Genomic DNA, 22,492 nt, shown 5'->3' with positions numbered 1-22,492 from the left:
AAAGCTTAATATGACTTCTGTGCTTTAAGGAATACAGGCTGTTGAAATGTAAAGTTAATCACACACACACACTACATGATCAGTGAACCATTAACAACACTGTGATGAAGAGATGAAATCAATACATGTGGCACTGAGCTGTCTGTAGAGCTACATGCACACACCAGAAAAGAATATACAGTACTGACATATACTGTTCCCAAGTGGGTCCTACCCCACTCTTTTTGGGGAACATTCACATTTTCTAATTTCTTTACAATTAATATTTACTATAATGCATTGTCTGTGAGCTTTAGCTATGATTAATCTCTGAACTGAATTACCTGACTCAAAGCTGGAATGGAACTTGTCTGAGAAGTTGTCTGAGATATGGGACCATTCATCTGTAAAATTGAAAACACCAGACACACCATCACTACAATGCAAAGAAACACATTTTCAAACCATGATAATTTAGCAAAACAAAACCCACTGAGAAAAGCACACTTATATGACAAAGAAATTTAATGAGCTATTCAAAATGATGTAGGGGCCTTGAAATTTTAAAATCTGCATTATAATTTCTAATTAACTCTTTAAATAAATACCACTACAATGGCTATCATGTTATTAAAATATTTATAAATCACTGCCTTTAGTGATTTTAAGTTCAAAGCTTTAAGTCTTAAGAACTATAATGCCCATGTTTTCTCTATCACTTAGAAATTTGAAACTTCCTCTACTAAGCAAGCCCTAAGTATACTCAGAATTTACCCCTATATTTAAGCATAAGTGTTCTGAGTAGAGTGCAGAGCCTGTTATCACAAGAGAAGAGGGTGCACGGGCCAGTGCTGGCCTGGACACCAACTCACCAGATGCGCGCTGTCTTTCCCTTCTTGGACTCGTTGGCCCTGCGGTTCAGCCACGACCTTAGCGTCCTGATCAGAAGTCATGAGCTGTTTACTTTGTGGCTCCACTGGGAGAAGTTCAATGTTAGCCGGAGAATCCTGTAAAACGACAGACAGTAAACTGGTAACTTCAAGTGCAGAGGGTATTTAATTCTAAAATGAAACTATTAAGCAGTTTTAAAATCCTCAAGTTTTCCAGGTCATATGTTTATCCCTTGTAGTCTAAGTAGTTTAAAGAAATTTGCCCATAATGTCCACCTTTCACACCCAAGAAATTATATTAAAAAAAAAAAGTTTCTTCTTCATATTAATTTGGTAACTAATATCCTAAGATTTAGAAACCAAAGGCTAACATATACAAATCCACTCATGTTCAGAAATTCATTTTTTAAAAACAGAAAATTATCAAAGTACTAGAACTCCAATTTGGAACTGATGAATCCCAAATTTATGTATATATAGAACTCTGTAACACACCTAGAAGAAAACATAGGCAGAACACTCTGACATAAATCACAGCAACATCTTTCTTGATCCATCTCCCACAATAATGTAAATAAAAACAAAAAGAAACAAATAGGACTGACTTAAAAGCTTTTGCTCACCAAAGGAAACAATAAAACGAAAAGACAACCCACAGACTGAGAAAATATTTGCAAACAATGCAACCAATAAGGGATTAGTCTCCAAAATTTACAAACAGCTTAAGACACCTAACAGCATCAAAATAAACAATTCACTCAAAAAATGGGCAAAAGACCCGAAAAGACATTTCCCCAAAGATAAACAGATAAGGAACAGGCACATGAAAAGATGCCAACATGGCTAGTTATTAGATAAATGCAAATCAAAACTACAATGAGATATCACCCCACACCGGTCAGAATGGTTAAATACCAAAAAACCAACAACAAATGCTGCAGAGGGTGTAGAGAGAGAGGAACCCTCCTACACTGCTGGTGGGAATGCTAATTGGTACAGCCAGTATAGAGAACAGTATGGAAGTTCCTTAAAAAACTAAGAATAGAGCTACTATATGACCCTGTAATCCCACTCTTGGGCATGTATCTGGAGAAAAACATGATTCGAAAGGTTATATGCATCCCAATGTTCTTTACAGCCCTGTTTACAGTGGCCAAGACACAGAAACAACCTAAATGCCCATCGACAGGGGAATGGATGAAGATGTGGTGCATGCATACAATGGAGTGTGTGTGTGTCCATGCTAAGGAGCTTCAGTTAAGATGGACTCTTTGTGACGCTATGGACTGTAGCCCGCCAGGCTCCTCTGTTTATGGGATTCTCCAGGCAAGTATACTGGAGTGCATTGCCAGGCCCTGCTTTAGGGGATCTTCCCGACCCAGGGATCTTACATCTCCTGCATTGGCAGGTGGGTTCTTAATCACTAGCGCCTAATTCACTCCATGTGACACTCTCCAGGTCCCTTTATGTTGCTGCAAATGGCATTATTTCATTCTTTTAATGACTGAGTAATATACGACGGAATATTACTCAGCAATTAACAATGGAAACAATAACAGACTTTATTTTCTTAGGCTCCAAAATCACTGCAGATGGTGACTGCAGCCATGAAATTAAAAGATGCTTGCTCCTTGGAAAAAAGCAATGACAAATCTAGACAGCGTATTAAAAAGCAGAGACATTACTTTGCCTATAAAGGTCTGCAGAGTCAAAGCTATGATTTTTCTAGTAGTCATGCATGGATGAGAGAGATGGACAATAAAAAAGGCTGGGCATCAAAGAACGGATGTCTTCGAACCGTGGTAGTGGAGAAGACTTTTGAGAATCCCTTGGACAGCAAGGAGATCAAACCAGTCAATCCTAAAGGAAATCAACCCTGAATAGTCACTCAAAGGACTGATGATGAAGCTGAAACTCTAACACTTTGGCCACCTGATGCAAAGAGCCAACTTACTGGAAAATACCCTGATGCTGGGAAAGACTGAAGGCAGGAGAAAGGGACGACAGAAGATGAGATGGTTGCAAGGCACAACCAACTCAATCGACATGAATGTGCGCAAACTCCAGGAGATGGTGAAAGACAGGGAAACCTGGCATGCTGCAGTCCATGGGGTCGCAAAGAGCTGGACAAGACTGAGCGACTGAACAACAATTAAAAGGAATGAAATAATGCTATTTGCAGCAACATGCAGGGACTGAGACAGTATCACACTGAGTGAAGACAGATAGAGAAAGAGAAATCATATATATCCCCTGTATGTGGAATCTAAAAAGAAATGATACAAAAGAATTTGCTTCAAAACACAAAGAGACTCACAGAAAACTAACTTATGGTTGCTAGGAAGTACTCAAACTTCCAACATAAAAGGAAACATAAACATAAAATCAAACAAGTTAGGTAAAATCCACAGAATCATTTTATATTTAGTGTAAATGTAACTTTTAAAATTACAGTTGGCCCTTGAACAATGGGGGTTTTTGAGGTGCATGTGGGTCCACTTATATGCAAATGTTTTTCTTTTCAATAAAATGGACATGACCTGTGGTTGGCTGAATACAAAATGCAGAACCAGGGATACCCAGGTACAGAACCCTGGGCAGAGAGGGCTGTGTGTCAAGTCACAAGTGGCTCTTCGACTGCTGGGGGTCAGCACCTCTAGTCCCTGTGGGGTTCAAGCTCAGCTGTATAGATTTTCTTCGGTTTTCACTATTTGTTCTACTAACATCCCCCTCCTAGGCCAGGTCCTACTCTGGGATCCCACACTGCACTGAGCTGTCACTTCTCTCCAGTCTCCTCCAACCTGTGACAGCTCCTCAGTCAACATTTGTGCGGAACGTTGCTCAATTTGAGAAGAACCTGGGACACGTATCGCGACGGCAAGGAAGCTCTCTAAGACTCCTGTGGTCCTGTCACAGAAGCAACAGGAAAGAGAGGGGCTCCTGATAGCCAAAGACAGAGAATGCGAGGGGCACAAAGAATGAATGGAAACAAAAGTACAAAAGTCCACAGTGGTTACAGGCCACCACTACATGAGTGACCAGTGAAGGCTGTTAAGACACCAACTCCTTTTCTGAAGATTGTTCCAGGGAAACAAGCCATCAGCCACAACTAAAGACCAGGGCATGCTGTTCACTACGCCAGAGTCACAACTAAAAACTGGGTGAATGACAGAATCTGGAAATCACAACGTTGCTATAGCTAATGAAATGATCGCTGATGTCTGCTAGAAAGGAGGGAAAGAGCTGACGGGGAGCTCAGAGGGACTGAAGCCACTTTTCAACCTGATGATTAACGTGCAACAAGTGGGTATTACACTCTTAACGGGATGAAGAGCATCAGGTCGATCAAATATTCTTGCCAAAACAGTACCTGTATTTAATCAAACTTCCAGACCCCACTCCCAATTTAAAAGAAACCCTGGGAACAGTATGTGTTAAACAACACCAACAAATGTCACAAGCTAAACCCAAAATGTGGGGCATACTATAGACAGGTGCCCCATTTCTACAGCAAACCTGAGACATGAAAAAAAAGGGAGATTTTTATTGCTACAAAATGGAAAAGCTTTAACCAAAATAACCTTATGTATGAGAGATGTATCTGGACCCAGATGCAAATAAATTAAGTTAAAATGATATTTTTGACAGGAAAAATTGAATGTTGCCTGGGTGATCAAAGGTATTACAGAATGATTAATAATTTTGTTGAGTGCAATGAAGGTGCTGTGGCTTTTATTTTTAAATGTCTCATCTTTAAAAGATATAAACTAAAAGACTACAGATGAAATTACATGTCTGGAAATTGCTTTGGAATACACTAATAACTTTTTTGTGAGTGTAAGGAAAGAGAAGAAACAAAAATACAAGAACACAGCAAGCTGATGGAAGCTAAACTGAGGTAATGGGTACCATATGTGGAGGACTGCTGCAATATCCTCCTCCTTTTAAGGTTGAATTCCATAATAAAAGCTAACAAGACTCATCTAACAAGGATACAGTATCAACACACACCCTAAACTCCCCATACTTACGTCCATTTAAAATATGCACTAATGAAACAATTCAACAATATGTAAACCATTTTATAATAATACTCATGGCAGCTTTACTCAAAAAAGGGGAAATAAACACTGAACTATAGAAAAGGAAAAAATAAAGCAATATATTACAAGTATTAAAAATATTCACCAAGATTATATAAAGTCAAAAAAGCAGGATATTAAAAAACTGTGGACAGTATAATTGCAACTATATTTTTAAAATTCATATAACTGTGAATATTTAAAAATGAAACAAATGAAACTAGAAGGACAGACCCCAGATGACTAATAATGTGTAGTTAAGATTAAAACTCAAGGATCATGTTCCACTTTGCTTCATTTCTGTAGGTTCAACTTTTTTTTTAATAACTTACTATTTATATAATCACACATACCTAATAAAACTCACTGGCTGGCTGATTTCACATTTATCAAACAACTACCTAATCCTTTAGGGTCGAGGAGAGTCTACAGAAAGAGCAGGTACTGACCCAGTTGCCCCTCAATACAGGTAATAAAGCTGTCATTCAGTTATCACAACATTTTCTCATGCAATTATACTATCAGTCTTGTTCTCTGAGACAGCGGTTCTCAAAGTGTGGTCTGGACTCCACGAGAGGTCCCAGAAGCCCTTTCTGGGGCCAAGAGGTTCAAAGGATCAACGCTGAATGCACTTATTCTCTTCTCACAAAAGCACAGTGGATTTCTGGTATAGGAACAAAGTTCAAGGTTACATGAGAAGACTATTAACATACTCCTCACTTTCCAAGCCACATGTATGTGTGAAGCCAGATATCCCTCTTACATGTCCACCAAACTAGTGTGTCACTGACAGAGCAAACGCAGAAGCAGACAAGATTCCAGCCAGGATTCAATTAAATCACACATTAAAGAGATTCACAAAAATACGTAACAATGCCACTTTCATCATTAAATAGCTTTTTGTTTTGGAAAAGAGTGCTATTTTTTCACAGGCAATGTTATTTATATTACATGTAAGGAGTTTGTTATTATTCAAGAAAAATACATATTTAAAATTTCTAAGTCTTAATTTTTAACAAAGAAAGAACCAAGTCATGTAAACAAAAGCTTTCAGGGACCTTCAATGTTTAAAAGTGTAATGAGGTCCTGAGCCCACAAGGTTTGAGAACCACTGACAAAAGACACAACTAGTTCTAACTGACAAGTGCCTGGTGTTCACGGCTGGGAAGACATGCCACTCTCACGGTGGCCAACAGATCAACCCACAATCAATCGATCCACAGAGTCAATACAATCCATCAAAATTCCACTAGCCTTTTTTGCAGAAACTGATGAACTGATCCTAAAATTCCTATGGAAATGCAGGAGACCCACAAAACAATCATGAAAAGAACAAAGCTGGAAGACGGACCCTTCCTGATTTCAGAACTCACTCCAAAGTTACAGGAATCAAAAGTGTGGTGCTGGCCAAAAAACAGATCAATGGAACAGAACTGAAAATCCAGATATAAACCCTTATACTCAGGGTCAATTATTTTCAAAATGGTACCAAGACCACTCAATGCAGAAAAATACTCTTTTCAACAAATGATGCTTGGACAACTGAATATCCACATGCAGGAGAATGGAGCTGGACCCCTAACTTACTCTCTATGCAAAGATTAACTCAAAATGAAGCAAACACCCACATGTAAGAGCTAAAACTGTAAAACTCAGAAGAAAACAGAGAAAGGCTTCAAGAAAATGTACTTTTGTCAATGGCTTCTTAGACTGGACACCAAAAGCACAAACAACAAAAGAAGAAAATATACTGGTCTTCATCAAAACTTTTGTGCTTCAAAGCACACCATCCAGAATGGGAGAAAATATTTGCAAATTATACATCTGATAAGGGACAGATAACTATATAGAATAAGTAATTCCTAAAACTAAGTAAGAGACAAGTTAAAAATGGGCAAAGAATCTGAATTGACATTTCTCCAAAGAAGATATAAAAATGGCCAATAAGCAGGTGAGAAGATGCTTAACATCGTAAGTCACTGCTGCTGCTGCTAAGTCACTTCAGTCATGTCCGACTCTGTGCGACTCCATAGATGGCAGCCCATCGGGCTCCCCCGTCCCTGGGATTCTCCAGGCAAGAACACTGGAGTGGGTTGCCATTTCCTTCTCCAATGCATGAAAAGTGAAAGTGAAGTCACTCGGTCGTGTCCGACTCTTACCGACCCTGTGGACTGCAGCCTACCAGGCTCTTCCGTCCACGGGATTTTCCAGGCAAGAGTACTAGAGTGGGGTGCCATTGCCTTCTCCATCGTAAGTCACTAGGGAAATGCAAATAAAACACAAGATACCACTCACTGGCAAGGCTATAATCAAAACGACAAATAGTAAGTATTGACAAGGGTGTGCAGAAATGAGTTCTTCATATATTGCTGGTGGGAATTTAATAGCACACAGGCACTTGGGTGAACAGCTTCAAAATGTTTAAACCATAATGACTCACCAACTGCACATCTAGGTATATACCCAAGGGAACTAGCTTCCTCCTTCCTGGAGGCAGCCTCGAGTCCCCTTCTCAACCCATCCTCATTACCCACAGCCTCTCTGCTCTTTACAGCAACGATCACTCTGAGCTTATCAAAGGTATTCATGTGTTTCTTCTTCTCATGAACAAGACATAACAAGACAATAAATCCCACCAATGATATGCTACAATTTACCCCAAAGAGATTTGCTCTGTCACTCACACTCTAATACATATGTTTTACTATCCTGTTGTCTAAATACTTTTTCTGTATTTGCAGCTAAGAATGCTAAGGTCTCTTCTGATGCCTCGTAACTGTGTGTGATCAAGAGGAGTGAGTCAAGGAACAGAGTATGAGCAGAGAAGATGGCTGAGATAAGATGCTATCACACAGACGTGTGTTCTGAGGGCTCCAGCATGACAGGGATCATTTTATTTAAAAAAAAAAAAAATAGCAAATATTCAATTAGGTAAGTAAACAATTTTACCTAAACATGGAAAATGGATTGTTAATAACTTCAGAGATTGTCTTATTAAATAAGTGTGTGATTGATCCCCTTTGAGAATCAATTAGAAAAGTCAAAATCTGTTACTTTCCATGTCTACTTTGCAGACCTTTGAAACTGATAAAACTCATTAGGAAAAACAAAAATGGTCAAAAAAGCTAAATCAAATCATTAAAGCACAACCCTAGCATTTTGGGACTGGAAGAACATGTGTTATGGGCTTCTCAGGTGGCTCAGTGATAAAAGAATCCGCCTGCCAAGGCAGGAGTTGCAGGAGACCCTGGTTTGATCCCTGGTTCAGGAAGATCCCTGAGGGCCTGGCAACCCACTCCAGTATTCGTGCCTGGAAAATCCCATGGACAGAGGAGCCTGGTGGGCTACAGTCTATGGGGTCACAAAGAGTCAGATATGACTTAATTAAACAAAAACAACAAGAAAATAAAACACCACAATGGCAATTAGTTACTCACACATTTGCTTTGTGTTCCTGGTTGGGCTATTCTGTTTACCTCACAGCTGTCTGCATCACCCTGCTGCTGCTGCTGCTTTTGCAAAGTCGCTCCAATCGTGTCCAACCCGGTGCGACCCCATAGACGGCAGCCCACCAGGCTCCACTGTCCCCGGGAGTCTCCAGGCAAGAACACTGCAGTGGGTTGCCATTTCCTTCTCCAGTGCATGAAAGTGAAAAGTGAAAGTGAAGTCGCTCAGTCGTCTCCGACTCTTCGCGACTCCATGGACTGCAGCCTACCAGGCTCCTCCGTCCATGGGATTTTCCAGGCAAGAGTACTCTGCATCACCCTATAATATCTAAAATGCACATTCCTGTCTCATGCCAGAATAACTTGTGAGTATCTTGGGGCAGATCAGCTATGTACCTTCCACAGCACATTACCAGATTGTATACTTAACTGAGTCTGTAGGCCTGAATGGTGGTGATGTCTACAGAGCAATGGATGCGGCTTCCAGGAGAGCTGTTACTCTAACTCCTTATTTTTTAAGACTCACTGTCTCTATGATGGTCTGTTTTGTCCACGGAGTCGTCTTAATGATGAATGAAAGAGAACAACCCAATCTCACCGTAGTAGCTGTTTAATTACACTTTTAAACTGGCAGCCAGTATGGAAATATGTATGTCTAAACAGGTGTTGCCAATAAAGTATGAATTTTTTAAAATTTCCTTTTATACATACATACCTGTGCTTCTATCAAAAAAGAAAGTAGGAGGAAAAGGTAACTCTTATTCATAGTTTGACCTGGTTCTGCTCCTAGGGAAGGCATAAAATCAAACACAACATGCAAAAACTTATTTCTTAGCCAAGAGTGGGAAAGCATCTACATGAGATGTATATCCTAAAAATTACACTAAAAACTTTTTACACAAAGTGCTTTCAATTTAGAACTAGATAATACTACACAAAAAAATTTAAAAGGTCCCTTCAAGCTTTAAGGCTTAACGTTGGTTTATGACATCTTACCCCAGAATAGTCAATTATTTGAAAAGATCATTTTACTAGGTAATAAGGAATTCTAAATAAACTATTTGAAACAACCAAAACAATATGGAGTGGACTTAAAAATTCTTCTCGGGACTCCCCTGGTGGTCCAGTGGCTAAGACTTCATGCTCCCAATGCAGGGGTCCTGGGTTCAATCCCTAGTCAGGGCACTAGATCCCACACGCTGCAACTAACAGACCAGTCACAGCCGAATAAATAAATATATATTTTTAAAAATAAAAATTCTTCTGTTACTCTGCATGTGGTTGTAATGATTGTTTGGTCAAATTCTGGTAAACATGAGCGCAAAGGGGAGGAGGAACACATCCTTAGAGTTACAGCCTTCTGTCCCCCAAGTGTAATTTCTTGCTTTTATCATGAGTTGCTTCTTTCCCAAGAGAAAAGTATCTCCTAAAACAGTCACACATTTTTTCACCAGAGGGAGAAGAAAATGGAAAGTGCAAGCTTTATTAACTGACATCTTTCTGGACATGACCAGGAACTGCTGAGGCCAAGCCTACACCCTGCGCAGGACACAAGGCAGCACGTTGACGCCACTCAGCCTAACACGGAAGGGGTAAACACACCCAGAATGATGTTCAATTTCACAGCTGAAAGGTTAACGGTCCTGAGTTCAGCCTGTTGAGAATGAACTCTGACCACCATTTGTCTGCTGCTCAACTTGTTTTCACCAAGAACCACCTCCCAGGTTGACAGTGAAGGCCCCCGCAGGGGCCAGGTGTGTAGGGTCTGGCCCGTAGTTTGCCGGGCAGAGCCCTCCTAACCCTTTTCTGCCTCAAGGCCCTCACTTCCCCCAAGTCCTCCGCACACCAGTCCGCTCCACTGCTGCGAAGCCCCTTGCAGGCGAGCATCCACACCTCTGTCTCAGCCACACACTCACTGTGCTGATAGAAAGCTTGATGCTTCTACACAGAGCAGGAAAAAACCACTACTGCTGATCTTCCATGTGCAGAACCAACTTCTATAATTTATGTTTACCTTAGGGGACTGCATATATGTAGTTTTGGTTTTTTAACTACAAAGCTTTGGTTCTTTCAATCTGAATATGTGATCATTGAACATGAGATTATTGAAACTCTCCACAAAAATCTTCACTTTCTCTCATTTACATTGGAAAACAAAAAAATGCTGATGGCCAAATACAGCATTCGGTACTAGTATACACTTGTACCACAAGTCAGAATCAATACCGCAAGTCTTTCAAGAGACCCAGAAGTGCTCTTTAAAAATAAACTCTAGATTGTGCATTTCTTAACTCTTTTTCTAGGAGAAAAAGCCTCGAATCATCTCATCCTTCTAATGAATCTTGCATTTCTTCAAGGACTGTCTATCACATTCTATTGTACTTTCTAATTTATAATCGCATAACTGCAGTCTTTCAGTTGAAAAAACATAATACTCTTTCAATACAAGAGGAAGATGGGGGTAGGGTAAGCAGCTCAGAACTCGGCACTCTGAAGTGCTGCATGCACTTCGGAGCTCCTCCAACCCTGTGCTGCTCAAACCGGGATGTGACTTTTTGTGACCCCATGAACCTCAGCACGCCGGGCCTCCCTGTCCATCACCAACTCCCAGAGTTTACTCAAACTCTTGTCCATTGAGTTGGTGATGCCATCCAACCATCTCCTTCTCTGTCGTCCCCTTCTCCTCCTGCCCTCAATCTTTCCCTGCGTCAGGGTCTTTTCAAATCAGTCAGCTCTTGGCATCAGATGGCCAAAGTATTGGAGTTTCAGCTTCAACATTAGTCCTACCAATGAACACCCAGGATTTATCTCCTCTAGTATGGACTGGTTGGATCTTCTTGCAGTCCAAGGGACTCTCAAAAGTCTTCTCCAACACCAAAGTTCAAAAACATCAGTTCTTCTGTGCTCAGCTTTCTTTATAGTCCAACTCTCACATCCATACATGACTACTGGGAAAACCATAGCTTTGACTAGATAGACTTTTGTTGACAAAGTAATGTCTCTGCTTTTTAATATGCTGTCTAGGTTGGTCATAACTTTCCTTCCAAGGAGGAATCATCTTTTAATTTCATGGCTGTAGTCACCATCTGCAGTGATTTTGGAGCCCTAAAAAATAAAGTCATCACCTTAGTTTTTTGTATGTTGAATTTTAAGCCAGTTTTTTCACTACTCTCACCTTCATCAAGAGGTTCTTTAGTTCCTCTTCACTTTCTGCCATTAGAGTGGTATCATCTGCATATCTGAGGTTGTTGATATTTCTCCCAGAAATCTTGATACCACCTGGTGATTCATCCAGCCTGGCATTTCACATGATGTTCTATGCATTTAAGTTAAATGAACAGGGTGACAATATTCAGCCTTGTCGTACTCCTTTCCCAATTTTGAACTAGTCCATTGTTCCATGTCCAGTTCTACTTGTTGCTTCTTGACCCACATACAGGCTTCTCAGGAGACACATAAGGCGGTCTGGTAATCCCATCTCTTTAAGAATTTTCCAGAGTTTGTTGTGATCCACATAGTAAAAGGCCTTACTGTAGTCAATGAAGCAAAAGTAGATGTTTTTTCTGGAATTTCCTTGCTTTCTCTATGATCCAACAGATGTTGGCAACTTGATCTCTGGTTACTCTGCCTTTTCTAAACCCGTTTGTACATTTGGAAGTTCTCTAAAACCTAGCTTGAAGGATTCTGAGCATAACCATACTAGCATGTGAAATGAGTACAACTGTATGGTAGTCTGAATATTCTTTGGCATTGCCCTTCTTTGGGACTGGAATGAAAACCGACCTTTTTCCAGTCCTGTGGCCATGGCTGATTTTTCCAAATTTGCTGACATATTGAGTGCAACACTTTAACAGCATCATCTTTTAGGATTTTAAATAGCTCTGCTGGAATTCCATCACCTCCGCTAGCTTTGTTCATAGTAATGCTTCCTAAGGCCCACTTGACTTCACATTCCAGGATGTCTGGTTCTAGATGAGTGACCACACCAGTGTGGTTATCCAGATCATTGAGACCTTTCTTTGTATAGTTTTTCCCTGTATTCTTGCCACCTCTTCTTAATCTCTTCTGCCTCTCTTAGGTCCTTACAGTTTCTGTCGTTTATTGTGCCCATCCTTGCATAAAATTGGGATCTCCAATTTTCTTGAAGAGATTTCTCGTCTTTCTCATTCTGTTGTTTTCCTCTACGTTTCTGTGTGTATATTTGTGTGTCTGTGTATGCATACATGTAAATATGCACTTGGGGTCTGAACATAGAGAAGAGTTAAATGCAAAGTGATAGTAAGTAAAAAAGTGCATTTAATTCTCAAAATAACAACTCACAGAAGTTCTTAGGTGGCAAACACACAAGATCTACTATTAGTATTAAAAGTAGAAGTAAAAGATCCTTTTGAAAATACGCTGAAAGTCACTGGAAGAAGTGGATGGAGACCAGAAACATGAAACACCGACCCAGGAGCCTGAGGTTTCTCCCCACACAAGTCCACCTGCACCACCCAGCAGGGCATGGGAGGAGGACGTAACAGCAGGGACTCTGCTCCGCAGGGGTGGTTTTACCTCCCATGAGTGTCTTTAGGGCGCATCAGCACAGGGCACGTGCTCAAACAAGTGGCAGTGAGTCAGGCACCGGCCCCACGGAGCTATGAAACACAGAAGTCTCCCACTTTGCCAAAGTTCACTTGTACAAAGGGCCTATATTAGTCCTGTTTTTGCTAACCAAGAGATCTGAAGAGAATTTCTGCTTTTGTGAAAATCAAAACCAGCTTTCTGAGTCTGTTTTGCAGCAAAGCTATAGAAGCAGCGCTCACTTGAGCAGTGAGCAACCCCTCCAAGCTCCTTCCCCGAGACATGCGACTCAGCAACCAGCCAACACCTGGCTGTGAGCAGTGTCTCCACCTATTCTGTGCTTCTCTGAACAAGATGCATCCTAAGGTAATTGCTTCTTTATTTTGGCTTATGGAAAGTTCCACTTCCAGACAGGACAGGGAGAACCTGTGCAACACTGTACTCAAAAAGTAGCAGTCACAGAGTCCAAGCATACTCTAACCACCAGCCTCAGAGATAAGGTGTGACAACTGAACACTCTCTCATGTTCACCAAAAGGATAGCAAATCGGTTAATATTAAAATACATCAAATACCCCCCTAACAGGCAGCTCTCCTTAAAAAAGTGATACCATGTTTGAAAAAAAAAATTACATTCCACAGTTATGAGTTTAAAAGGATATACTACTTTGGATAATCCTTCAATGTGATATTCCAACAGGATCACAAGCCCTAGCCCACTTAGGATGATACTCTAACAGACAACAAAGTAGCATCACAATAAAAGTTCCAAGCAACTAGGAGAACCAGAATCAGCTCCAATAATCCTGAATTACTGCTCGACAAGGTAAACAACCTTTTCTCGGTCTTGTCCTGTGGGCTACCACGATCTCAACAATCATCACTATAAAACTGCCATTAAAACTTTCTAGTTAAAGCAAGCATTTCTGATGCTTAGCTATGCTGTGTTTACAGCTCTCAAATCTACCAGGTTACTAGACCTAAGACACCTTTATGCAAGACACCCATGCTTTGAGCACTATTTGCAGTGGATTTGGAAGCAGAAGTCAGGCAAACTCCATTTTCTGCTCTTCTCCCATTGTGTGGTATAAGGTACCTGTCTCCAGGCCTCAGTTTCCCAAGCGGCAAGGCAGTGCTCCAAAGAACAAATGGGGGGAAGAGCCAGGGCTCTGGGTCCAAGTCACAGCCTGGTCCTCTGTGGAGGAGGGCCCAGCTGCCTGCACTCAGGCTTCCAGTATAGAACACTGCAGGCTGCGAAGGAACATATTTTAGCAAAGATGGCTGTGGAGGAGCCGGACTGAAGGCCTGAGTGGTGCTCAGAGCTCAGGGCAGATCCCAGTTTGCACAGAAACAGACAGGCGGTGGGTGTGAACAGATGGGCACTGCTTCCAAAGCCTGAAGGCCAAGGCCTACACCAGGCACGGATGTTAAGGTCTGAACGCTTCAGGAAGGAGACCACGGAATTTCACTTAAGCTAGTTCTCAAAGACGAGTCTGAATATATGATACAAACAAGAAGACCTTGCTAACAGGAAGGATTTTAAATGGATTAAAGCTAATAGGTTAAACTATCTAAAATACAAAGAAAACCCTTAATTTTCCTGGAATATATACATTAATTCAACGTTTTAAAAAGCACAGTTCAATGGCTGCTTTACAAATATGCTTTAAAAACAAGACAATAAAATATTGACTGGACTTCCTTGGTAGTCCAGTGGCTAAGACTCTGTACTCCCAATGCAGGGAGTCCAGGTTCGATCCCTGGTCAGGGAACTAGATCCCACATGCTACAACTAAGAGTTCATATGCCACAACTGAAAGATCCCACGTGCCACAATTAACACTTGGCACAGCCAGACAAATGCATTTTTTTTTTTTAATGTTGACTCAAAAGTCTATAGTGTACATAAAATTAACATTTTTACCGATTCAATTTTTCTTTTAGAACTCCTCTGTTCGGGTATAAACTGAAGAGTATCCCACCGAGTTCTATACTAGTGCCAAGGAGAACATAGCTTAGAGAGGAGACCAGAGTCACAGCCCTCACTCTGCCACCAGCCAACCATCTGTACTCCCAATTTTACTTCTGTGGGCTTTCGTCTCTGTATCTTTAGAGCTCTAACATCCTAAGAAAATAACCACAATACTACACTTTTTTTCTTTTGGAAGTTGTTTTCAGAAGCTATTATCAAATCTCAGTTAATAAAATAATGTAGACCAAAACGCAAAGTCTCAGAAAATGACTTACTTCAAAGTGTTATTTCATCCACACCAAACATTACATGAATAGTAAAAAAGGATTAAAGCTCCCCCTCAATCTTGTAATTACAGGCAGGTAACAATGACATTAATAAAAAACAAACTACTCCATGTAACTGAATTAAGGCTGCTTTATGTGTATTGGTAATTATTATTAAACACTTGGTACAAACAGACACTTGCTCCTTGGAACGAAAGCTATGACAAACCTAGATAGCATATTAAAAACCAGAGACATCACTTTGCCCACAAAGGTTCACAGAGTCAAAGATATGGTTTTTCCAGTAGTAATGTACGGATATGAGAATTACACCATAAAGAAGGCTGAGTGACATAGAACTGATGTTTTCAAATTGTGGTGCTGAAGAAGAAAGACTCTTCAGGGTCCCTGGGACTGCAAGGAGATCAAACCAATCAATCTTAAGGGAAATGAACCCTGAATATTCACTAGAAGGACTGATGCTGAAGCTCCAATACTATGGCCATGTGATTTGAAGAGCCAACTCATTGGAAAAAATCTTGATGCTGGAAAAGACTGAAGGCAAGAAAAGGGTGGTGGCATAGGACAAGACGGTTAGATAGCATCACCGACTCAATGGACATGAACTTGAACAAACTCTGGGGGGCAGTGGAGGACACGGAAGCCTGGTGTGCTGCAGACCGTGGGGTCACAAAGAGCCAGACACAACTTAGTGACTGAACAGCAACATTTATTCTTCACCAATTATCAATAAGCCTAACCACACTCCACCCCAAACTGTAAACTGGAAGTTAATGATCCAGCCTTCATTTGCACCATTCAGAATATTACCTAGCTAGCTCAGGAGTCTCACCAGATCCATAGTTTGCATTCCATGCTTTTGGTCACCCAGGGTCAATCATGGTCCAGAAACATTGAATGGAAAATCCCAGGAAAACAATTCATAAGTTTTCAATGGTGCACGTCTGCAGAGCGCGACCTGATCCTGCACGGTACCCGATCCTGCACTGTCCCGTGTGGACGTGACTCATACCTGTGTGCAGCGTACCCCGCCTGTTAGTCACTCTGCTGCCGGCTGGTCATCAGATCAGCTATCACAGTGTGACAGCGCTGGAGTTCAAGGGACTCTTATTTAATAACCGCCCCAAAGGGCAACGGCTGGATGGCATCATCGACTCAATGGACATGAGTTTGAACAGCTTGTGAGAAATGATAAAGGACTGGGAAGCCTGGCATGCAATCCATGGGGTCACAAAGAGTCAGATACAACTAAGCAACTGAACAACAACAACCAAAGCGCAAGAGTCATGATGCTGGCAATTGAGAAATGCCAAACAGAAGCTGTAAAGTGCTTTCTTTAAGTGAAAAGGTAAAAGTTTCTCACTTAGTAAAGGAAAAAAAATTGTATGCTGAGGTTAATATCTACAGTAGGAACACTGTGAAACTGTGAAGGAAAAAGAAATTTGTGCTAGTTTTTTTGTTGCACCTCAAAGTACAAAAGTTATAGCCACAGTGCTTGAAAAATGACTAGCAAAGATGGAAAAGACATTAAATTTGTATAAAGCATTTTGAGATCACACATAATTTTTATTTTGGTACATGGTTATAATTGTCATATTTTTTATTAATTATTGTTAATCTCTTACTGTGCCTCATCTGTAAATTAAACTTTACCCTAGCTATGTACTTATAGGAAAAAACAGTATATATACAGGTTATGGCATTACTCACAGCTTTAGGTATCCACCAGGGGTCTTTGAAAGTGTTCCCCACAGACAAGAGGGCATCACTATAATGTGATTTGTGGCCATACAGTGACTTTGGGAAAACACCTGTCCTATAGAGTTTTTATCTTGACCTATAATCTTGTGATTTCATGAAACACTTTAGGTTAAAAGATTAAAAACTTCCACAATAAAAACCATACTCTTGACATTCTAAAGGTCAAAGGAACAGTATGCTAAGAGTGTCCATGACAGAAAATACCAAACGTTATGGTCATTCAGGGTAAGAAGTCCAAAAGAGAGGGAATATCTGTATACATATGGCTGACTCATTCAACTATACAGTAGAAATTAGCACAACATTATACAGTTGGACATTGGACAACTGTACAACACTGCATAGTCCATTGTCCATGGGCTGTACAACACTGTAGAGTCCATGGGATTCTCCAGACCAGAACACTGGAGTGGGTACCCTTTTCCTTCTCCAGGGGAATCTTCCCAATCATGGATCAAACCCAGGTCTCCCTCATTGTAGGCAGATTCTTTACCAGCTGAGCCACAAAGGAAATCCTGTAAAGCAACCATACTCCAATAAAAATTAATTTAAAAAAGTAAAAGTTATGTCATTTAGGATCCCAACGCACTCTTTTGCAGGAAAACACTTCACTTTTAACTGGAAGTTTCCCCAGGTCATAGGTTTTCAAATCCTGTGTGCCTGAATGCTTCTGTAGTTTTATTTGATGATCCTATTTTCTACTTCCGGTCCTTTCATGGTTAGGTTAACTCTCCTGCACTGAGCCCTGAAAGATAATGATTCCAGCAGAATGTAGGAAAACTCATCAATGTATACAAAGAAATGGGAAGAGCTATGAAAAACTAAGGGCCACATGCACAGGGACCAAGTACTAGGAGCTGCTTACACTCACTGCATCTTTCCGTCTTCACTGACTGCCCTTCCCCTCCCTAGATGTTTAAGGTGTGAAGAAGCAAATACTGCTGATTCATAGTTACTCATTTGTGCAACGGTCTGTACTCCAAGTGACCTACGAAGGGAAACTGGAAATAGCATTCTAGTCTGACAGGAAGTATCACTGGAGATACAGATACAAACTCAAATGAAATAAGGACCTTACAATAGTACCAGGGAAAGTTTACCCCAAAGGGTTTCCACACTGAGCTTCTGCACTAAATGATAATCAGCTGCTTGAATCTTTTCACCTTCTAAAAAGTACAAGCAAAGATAACATGCTTTTGCCTGTCCAGATGTTTAAAAGGCAGCTCTCTTCACAAGGACTTCAAGTCTGCTTTTAAAGGTTGCTGGCATTCCCTGACCATGGGAGCTGTGAGAAGCCAGCCTGCAATGGATTACAGTACATGCTACATGCAGTGTTTATAACATACACACACACACACAAAGGTGACCCTTAACAACACAGGCTTGAACTATTCAGATCCACTTTTACATGGATTTTTTTTCAATAAATGTACACTACAGTACTGCATGACCCAAGGTTGGTTGAGTCCACAGAAGTGGAACCACAGATACAGAGAACCAACCGGAAAGTTCTACTCTGATTTTCAACTGCACAGAGGACTGGCGCCCCAACCCCTGTGTTGTCCAAGGGTCAACTGCACACCGCAAAAAATTACACAGACGGTAAAATCTCAACAACAAAATACAGAGACATAAGTAATCAACAAATGAAAATGTTCAGAAAGTATAAAGTACTTAGAGGTTTTAAAGTACTTGATCATTTAAAAAAATATTTGAAAAGGGAATGTTTAATATACTATGAAAAAAATAACCACTACTGAAGCAACATGTACATCTATATCCAACTGGTCACTATGCTTTTAATCACTGCATTTTCGAGCCTGACAATAAAACAAAGTTTTTCAAAATCTGAAAATAAAATGTTCTCATTTTTCAGAGATGTTTCTAAAAAAGGAATCTGTTAATTAGTCTGCCTTAATAAAAGCTGAAATAACAAATATACTTTAAACAAGTGAGAAACGCTAGCAGACTTAAGGCATATTGTTAAAGTATCTTTTACACACACACGATTATCTGCAATACAAGTGAAAGGGATTCTAAGCAACATATTCTTCATTTAGACCAGGGCTTGGACTGTTCCACTGTGATAAACACAAGTGAAAGCAAGAGGGCTTGCCACCCTGGGGCCAAGTAATACTAGTCTACATGCAGCCATCCCTCCCTGTGGACACAACTCTCAGTAAAGCAGGACCACTTAAAAGAGGCAATCCTGGTCACACAATTCTCCAGTTTAAAGCCCCCTGACTGCACCCCACTGTTCTTAGGAGAGAGAGCACAGTTCTCACCCACGCCAGGAGCTCCAGACACCCAGGACCCCCTGCTGCCTCACTCACCTCCCCCAGGGGCAGCCTCTCCAAAGGAGTTCTGAGCTCAGCCTCTGCACCCTTACGCTCTGCCCGGAAGGCGTCCCCCTCTTCACTGTTCGAGGCTACATGATGACCTCGTAGCACAACATGACTGTCTCTCTGCCTCACAGTGAGGACTGCTTATCCCTTTTTGTTCACCAGTACAACCGTGGTATTTACTCATCAATTATTTAGTGGACACCATGTTCTAAGGTCTGGGTTCACAGCAATGAACAGAAGAGACACAAACCTTCGACTGCAGAGTTTACACTGAAGTACAAGAAGACAGAAGGTACATGGAATACAGAAATTACAAGGCATATTATAACTAGGTACTAAGTGATACAAACAAAAACAAAGCAGGAAAGGGGGATGAGGGGTGTCTGCTACCCTCCATGCAAAATACAAATGACTGTCCTGATGGGGCTGCTCTAGGAAATGTGTGGTGCAGAGTCCTCAACAAGATTCACGTACAAAAGCTTTAAGAGTCCAAATGCAGGTCTATTTCACTTCAGGTAAAACAATTCATGGTATTACTTCCTCTAGACCAAAAGCCTTAGAGAAAAGCTCTGGTATCATTCATCTTTGTACTGCTAATGTCTGGTTGATCAGAGAAGGAATGAATGAAGCCTTTCCTCTCAGCAGTCCTGCTTTGCACCAGGTCCTGAAGCAATGATTCTCCATAGAGAATAAAAAAATGGAAAAATCCACTCAGTAATACATTTTCATTATTGTAACTGCTTTGTTTTTGGCTGATATAATTTAATTTAAAGCAAAATAAAGAAATTTGTTCTCAAAAGGTACACATTTTTATAAAGACTGAGAAAGAATATCCTCAAGAGATCACCTAGTTAAATCATTCCACCTACAATATGTATGCGTTGCATATAGCTATCAAATCTGTTAACATTTTGTTAAGTATGATGTTTTATGCATTTTCTATTGAATTCTTTTCGAGTAAAGATTTTCCTGTTTGTTCAAGAAAGCATGCAAAAAATTCTTCTAAAACTGAAGTAGGAAGTGTCTTATCCCTCCAGTAAAACAAAGCTTACAACATCTGTAGTGTATGTGGTCCTGGGCTGGGCAGAGGTTAGGGACATAAAAGGATCTCGCCCACAAGGAGCCTATGTGAATTAATCGATGATGCCTTGCAGTGCTACGGAAACAGAAAAGTGCTCAGCACAACCTTAAAAATTAAGGCAAGGATTCCTGAAATACCTTTATAAAGATGGGTTAAGGAGCGAAGTTAAAAGAAAAAAGACCTTCAATGGCAGGCAAAGAAACTACAGACAGCAAAGACAATGCCAAGGTTTGAGGGAAGGGCTGTGGTCAGCACAGGCCAACAAAAGGTGGTCCAGCCGGCAAGGAGAAAGCCGAGGTGGCAAGGCCCCTGGGTACATCTTAGTTAGGTGGGGGACAGTCACTAAGGAGTTTTCAAAAAGGCCTTTAAAGCTTCAGGATATGCCTTTAAATTAATCTCTGGCTACAGCGTGACAAAAATGGTGTGTGCAAATAAAAACAAGCATTTTATTTTTATCCCACAAATAAATACCACCCTAATTTATCAGTTTTTGAGGCAAAACTTTTGCATGTCATATTTCATAAAGAACATTTTCAGTGAAGACTTGACTGAACTTAAGCTAAATAGGAAGTGCTCTGCATGTTACAGAATGCACTATGTGGCCCAGGTCTCGCTACAGCAGGGAGACAGGGCTGTCAGTGAAGAGGGAACCAGACCATGACAAAAGGCATAACAGGCACCACTCACCTGCAACCCTTCCTGAGTACAAAGGTGCCACGACAGCCTCACTAGAAAATATGGCCAAAGAGTTTATAAAAGCACTGAAGTGACAAAAGGTACGGGGCTCTGGGGGCAAGGAGGGTGAGAAGGAAGGAGAAACAAGCTGTGTCAATCATTTTGCCTGACCATAAGGAAGACATTTACACATGGGAAAAATAAGTGTTAGAACATGAAGAAAAAAACATTTCCATGTTGGAATTATTCTCCCCCTTTTAGTAAGAGAACCTAATGGTTATCTACCTTACAATTCCACATTCTAATAAAGAAATTCATTCTGCAATCAAGATAACTTCGGAAGTAGAGTAGCTCCAAACATATCACAAGTGCAACAATTAGGAGCAAAAAGTTCAAACTGAACTAAATTAAAATCTGGTCTGGTGAGTTTAACCCTCTCAGAAGGCTGTGCCTCCTTTACTGTGCTCTAAAATTAGCTCTTACAGAAAAAGGAGAACTCTTTACAGGAATAAAGTTTTACAAAAACAGCATAAGTGACCCAACCCTGCAGCAGTGTCTGTTTAACAATGTACTTTTAATAAACACAGCTTTACTGCTTGTTTTCTTCTCTTCATCAGAAAAGCTGAATCAATGGTCTCATAGGAGGAATCACAATACATGTGATTTTCTTGCATTTACCAATCTGAAAAAAAATCCTTAAATATGGGAGAACTCTGCAACAGAGTACAAGCATGAACCCAATTTGAAACTTGTGCCTTACACATTAGGATGAAAGCAAATGAGATTTAAATATATTTATAGAGCTTTTTGCAACCTCAAGGAACCATCATAAAGATAATACAAGTTACTTAAATTAGAAGACCTAGATTATAATCCTAGTTTTTACTATAGAAAGTATTAACTCCAGCAGGACACTTTGTAATAATGGTAAAAGGAGTTTGTTGGCCACTTCTTGGTGGGTAACATCAACTGCAGCTCTATCACTGTAAAAACCTGTAAGATTGTTGAAATCGATGTAGAGTAGTGGGGCTACTTTAAGGCATTGTTTATTATTATTACCATTAAAAACATGATGTTCCCATCTTGCACTTCAGTATGTATTTTAGAATTACTTTATGATATATGAAGGTTGCTTCATTAAAAACAAGTGTTTCATGTCCATGTATGGCAAAAACCATTACAATATTGTAAAGTAGTTAGCCTCCAACGAATAAAAATAAATAGAGAAAAAAAAGTGTATCTTTCCACAGATTTTAAACATGCATTTATGAAAATTTGTGCTTATCTGTGAAAACCGTATTAGTATGAATAAATTCTCCAAACCTCAATTTTTTAGAAGTAGAATCCCTAGGAACATTAAATAAAATCCAAATTTTCCCTAAAGGTGCTGCCATTTAATTCCAGCTATTCTT

The 22,492-nt window shown here is 40.3% G+C and overlaps 1 protein-coding gene and 1 non-coding gene across 2 annotated transcripts in view; one reads left to right on the top strand and one right to left on the bottom strand.

Annotated features, from left to right (window-relative positions):
• The window catches only part of LARP4B (La ribonucleoprotein 4B), a 76,392-nt gene that overhangs the window by 52,027 nt on the left and 1,873 nt on the right, over positions 1-22,492 (bottom strand). The window contains exons 2-3 of the mRNA XM_061126602.1: positions 852-986; positions 324-383 (exon numbers count right to left, since the gene is read on the bottom strand). Coding sequence (XP_060982585.1) covers positions 324-383; positions 852-932 — 141 coding nt within the window. The 5' untranslated portion in view covers positions 933-986. The remainder of the gene's footprint in view (positions 1-323; positions 384-851; positions 987-22,492) is intronic.
• Positions 14,659-14,731, top strand: TRNAG-CCC (transfer RNA glycine (anticodon CCC)). The gene has a single exon. It is a non-coding gene; the product is annotated as a tRNA-Gly (tRNA).

The sequence above is a fragment of the Dama dama genome, chromosome 23 (assembly GCF_033118175.1).
Source record: "Dama dama isolate Ldn47 chromosome 23, ASM3311817v1, whole genome shotgun sequence".
In the NCBI taxonomy this organism is placed as follows: Eukaryota; Metazoa; Chordata; class Mammalia; order Artiodactyla; family Cervidae; genus Dama; species Dama dama.
The sequence above is the reverse complement of the archived record's forward strand: the minus strand, read 5'-3'. Positions and strand labels throughout refer to the sequence as shown.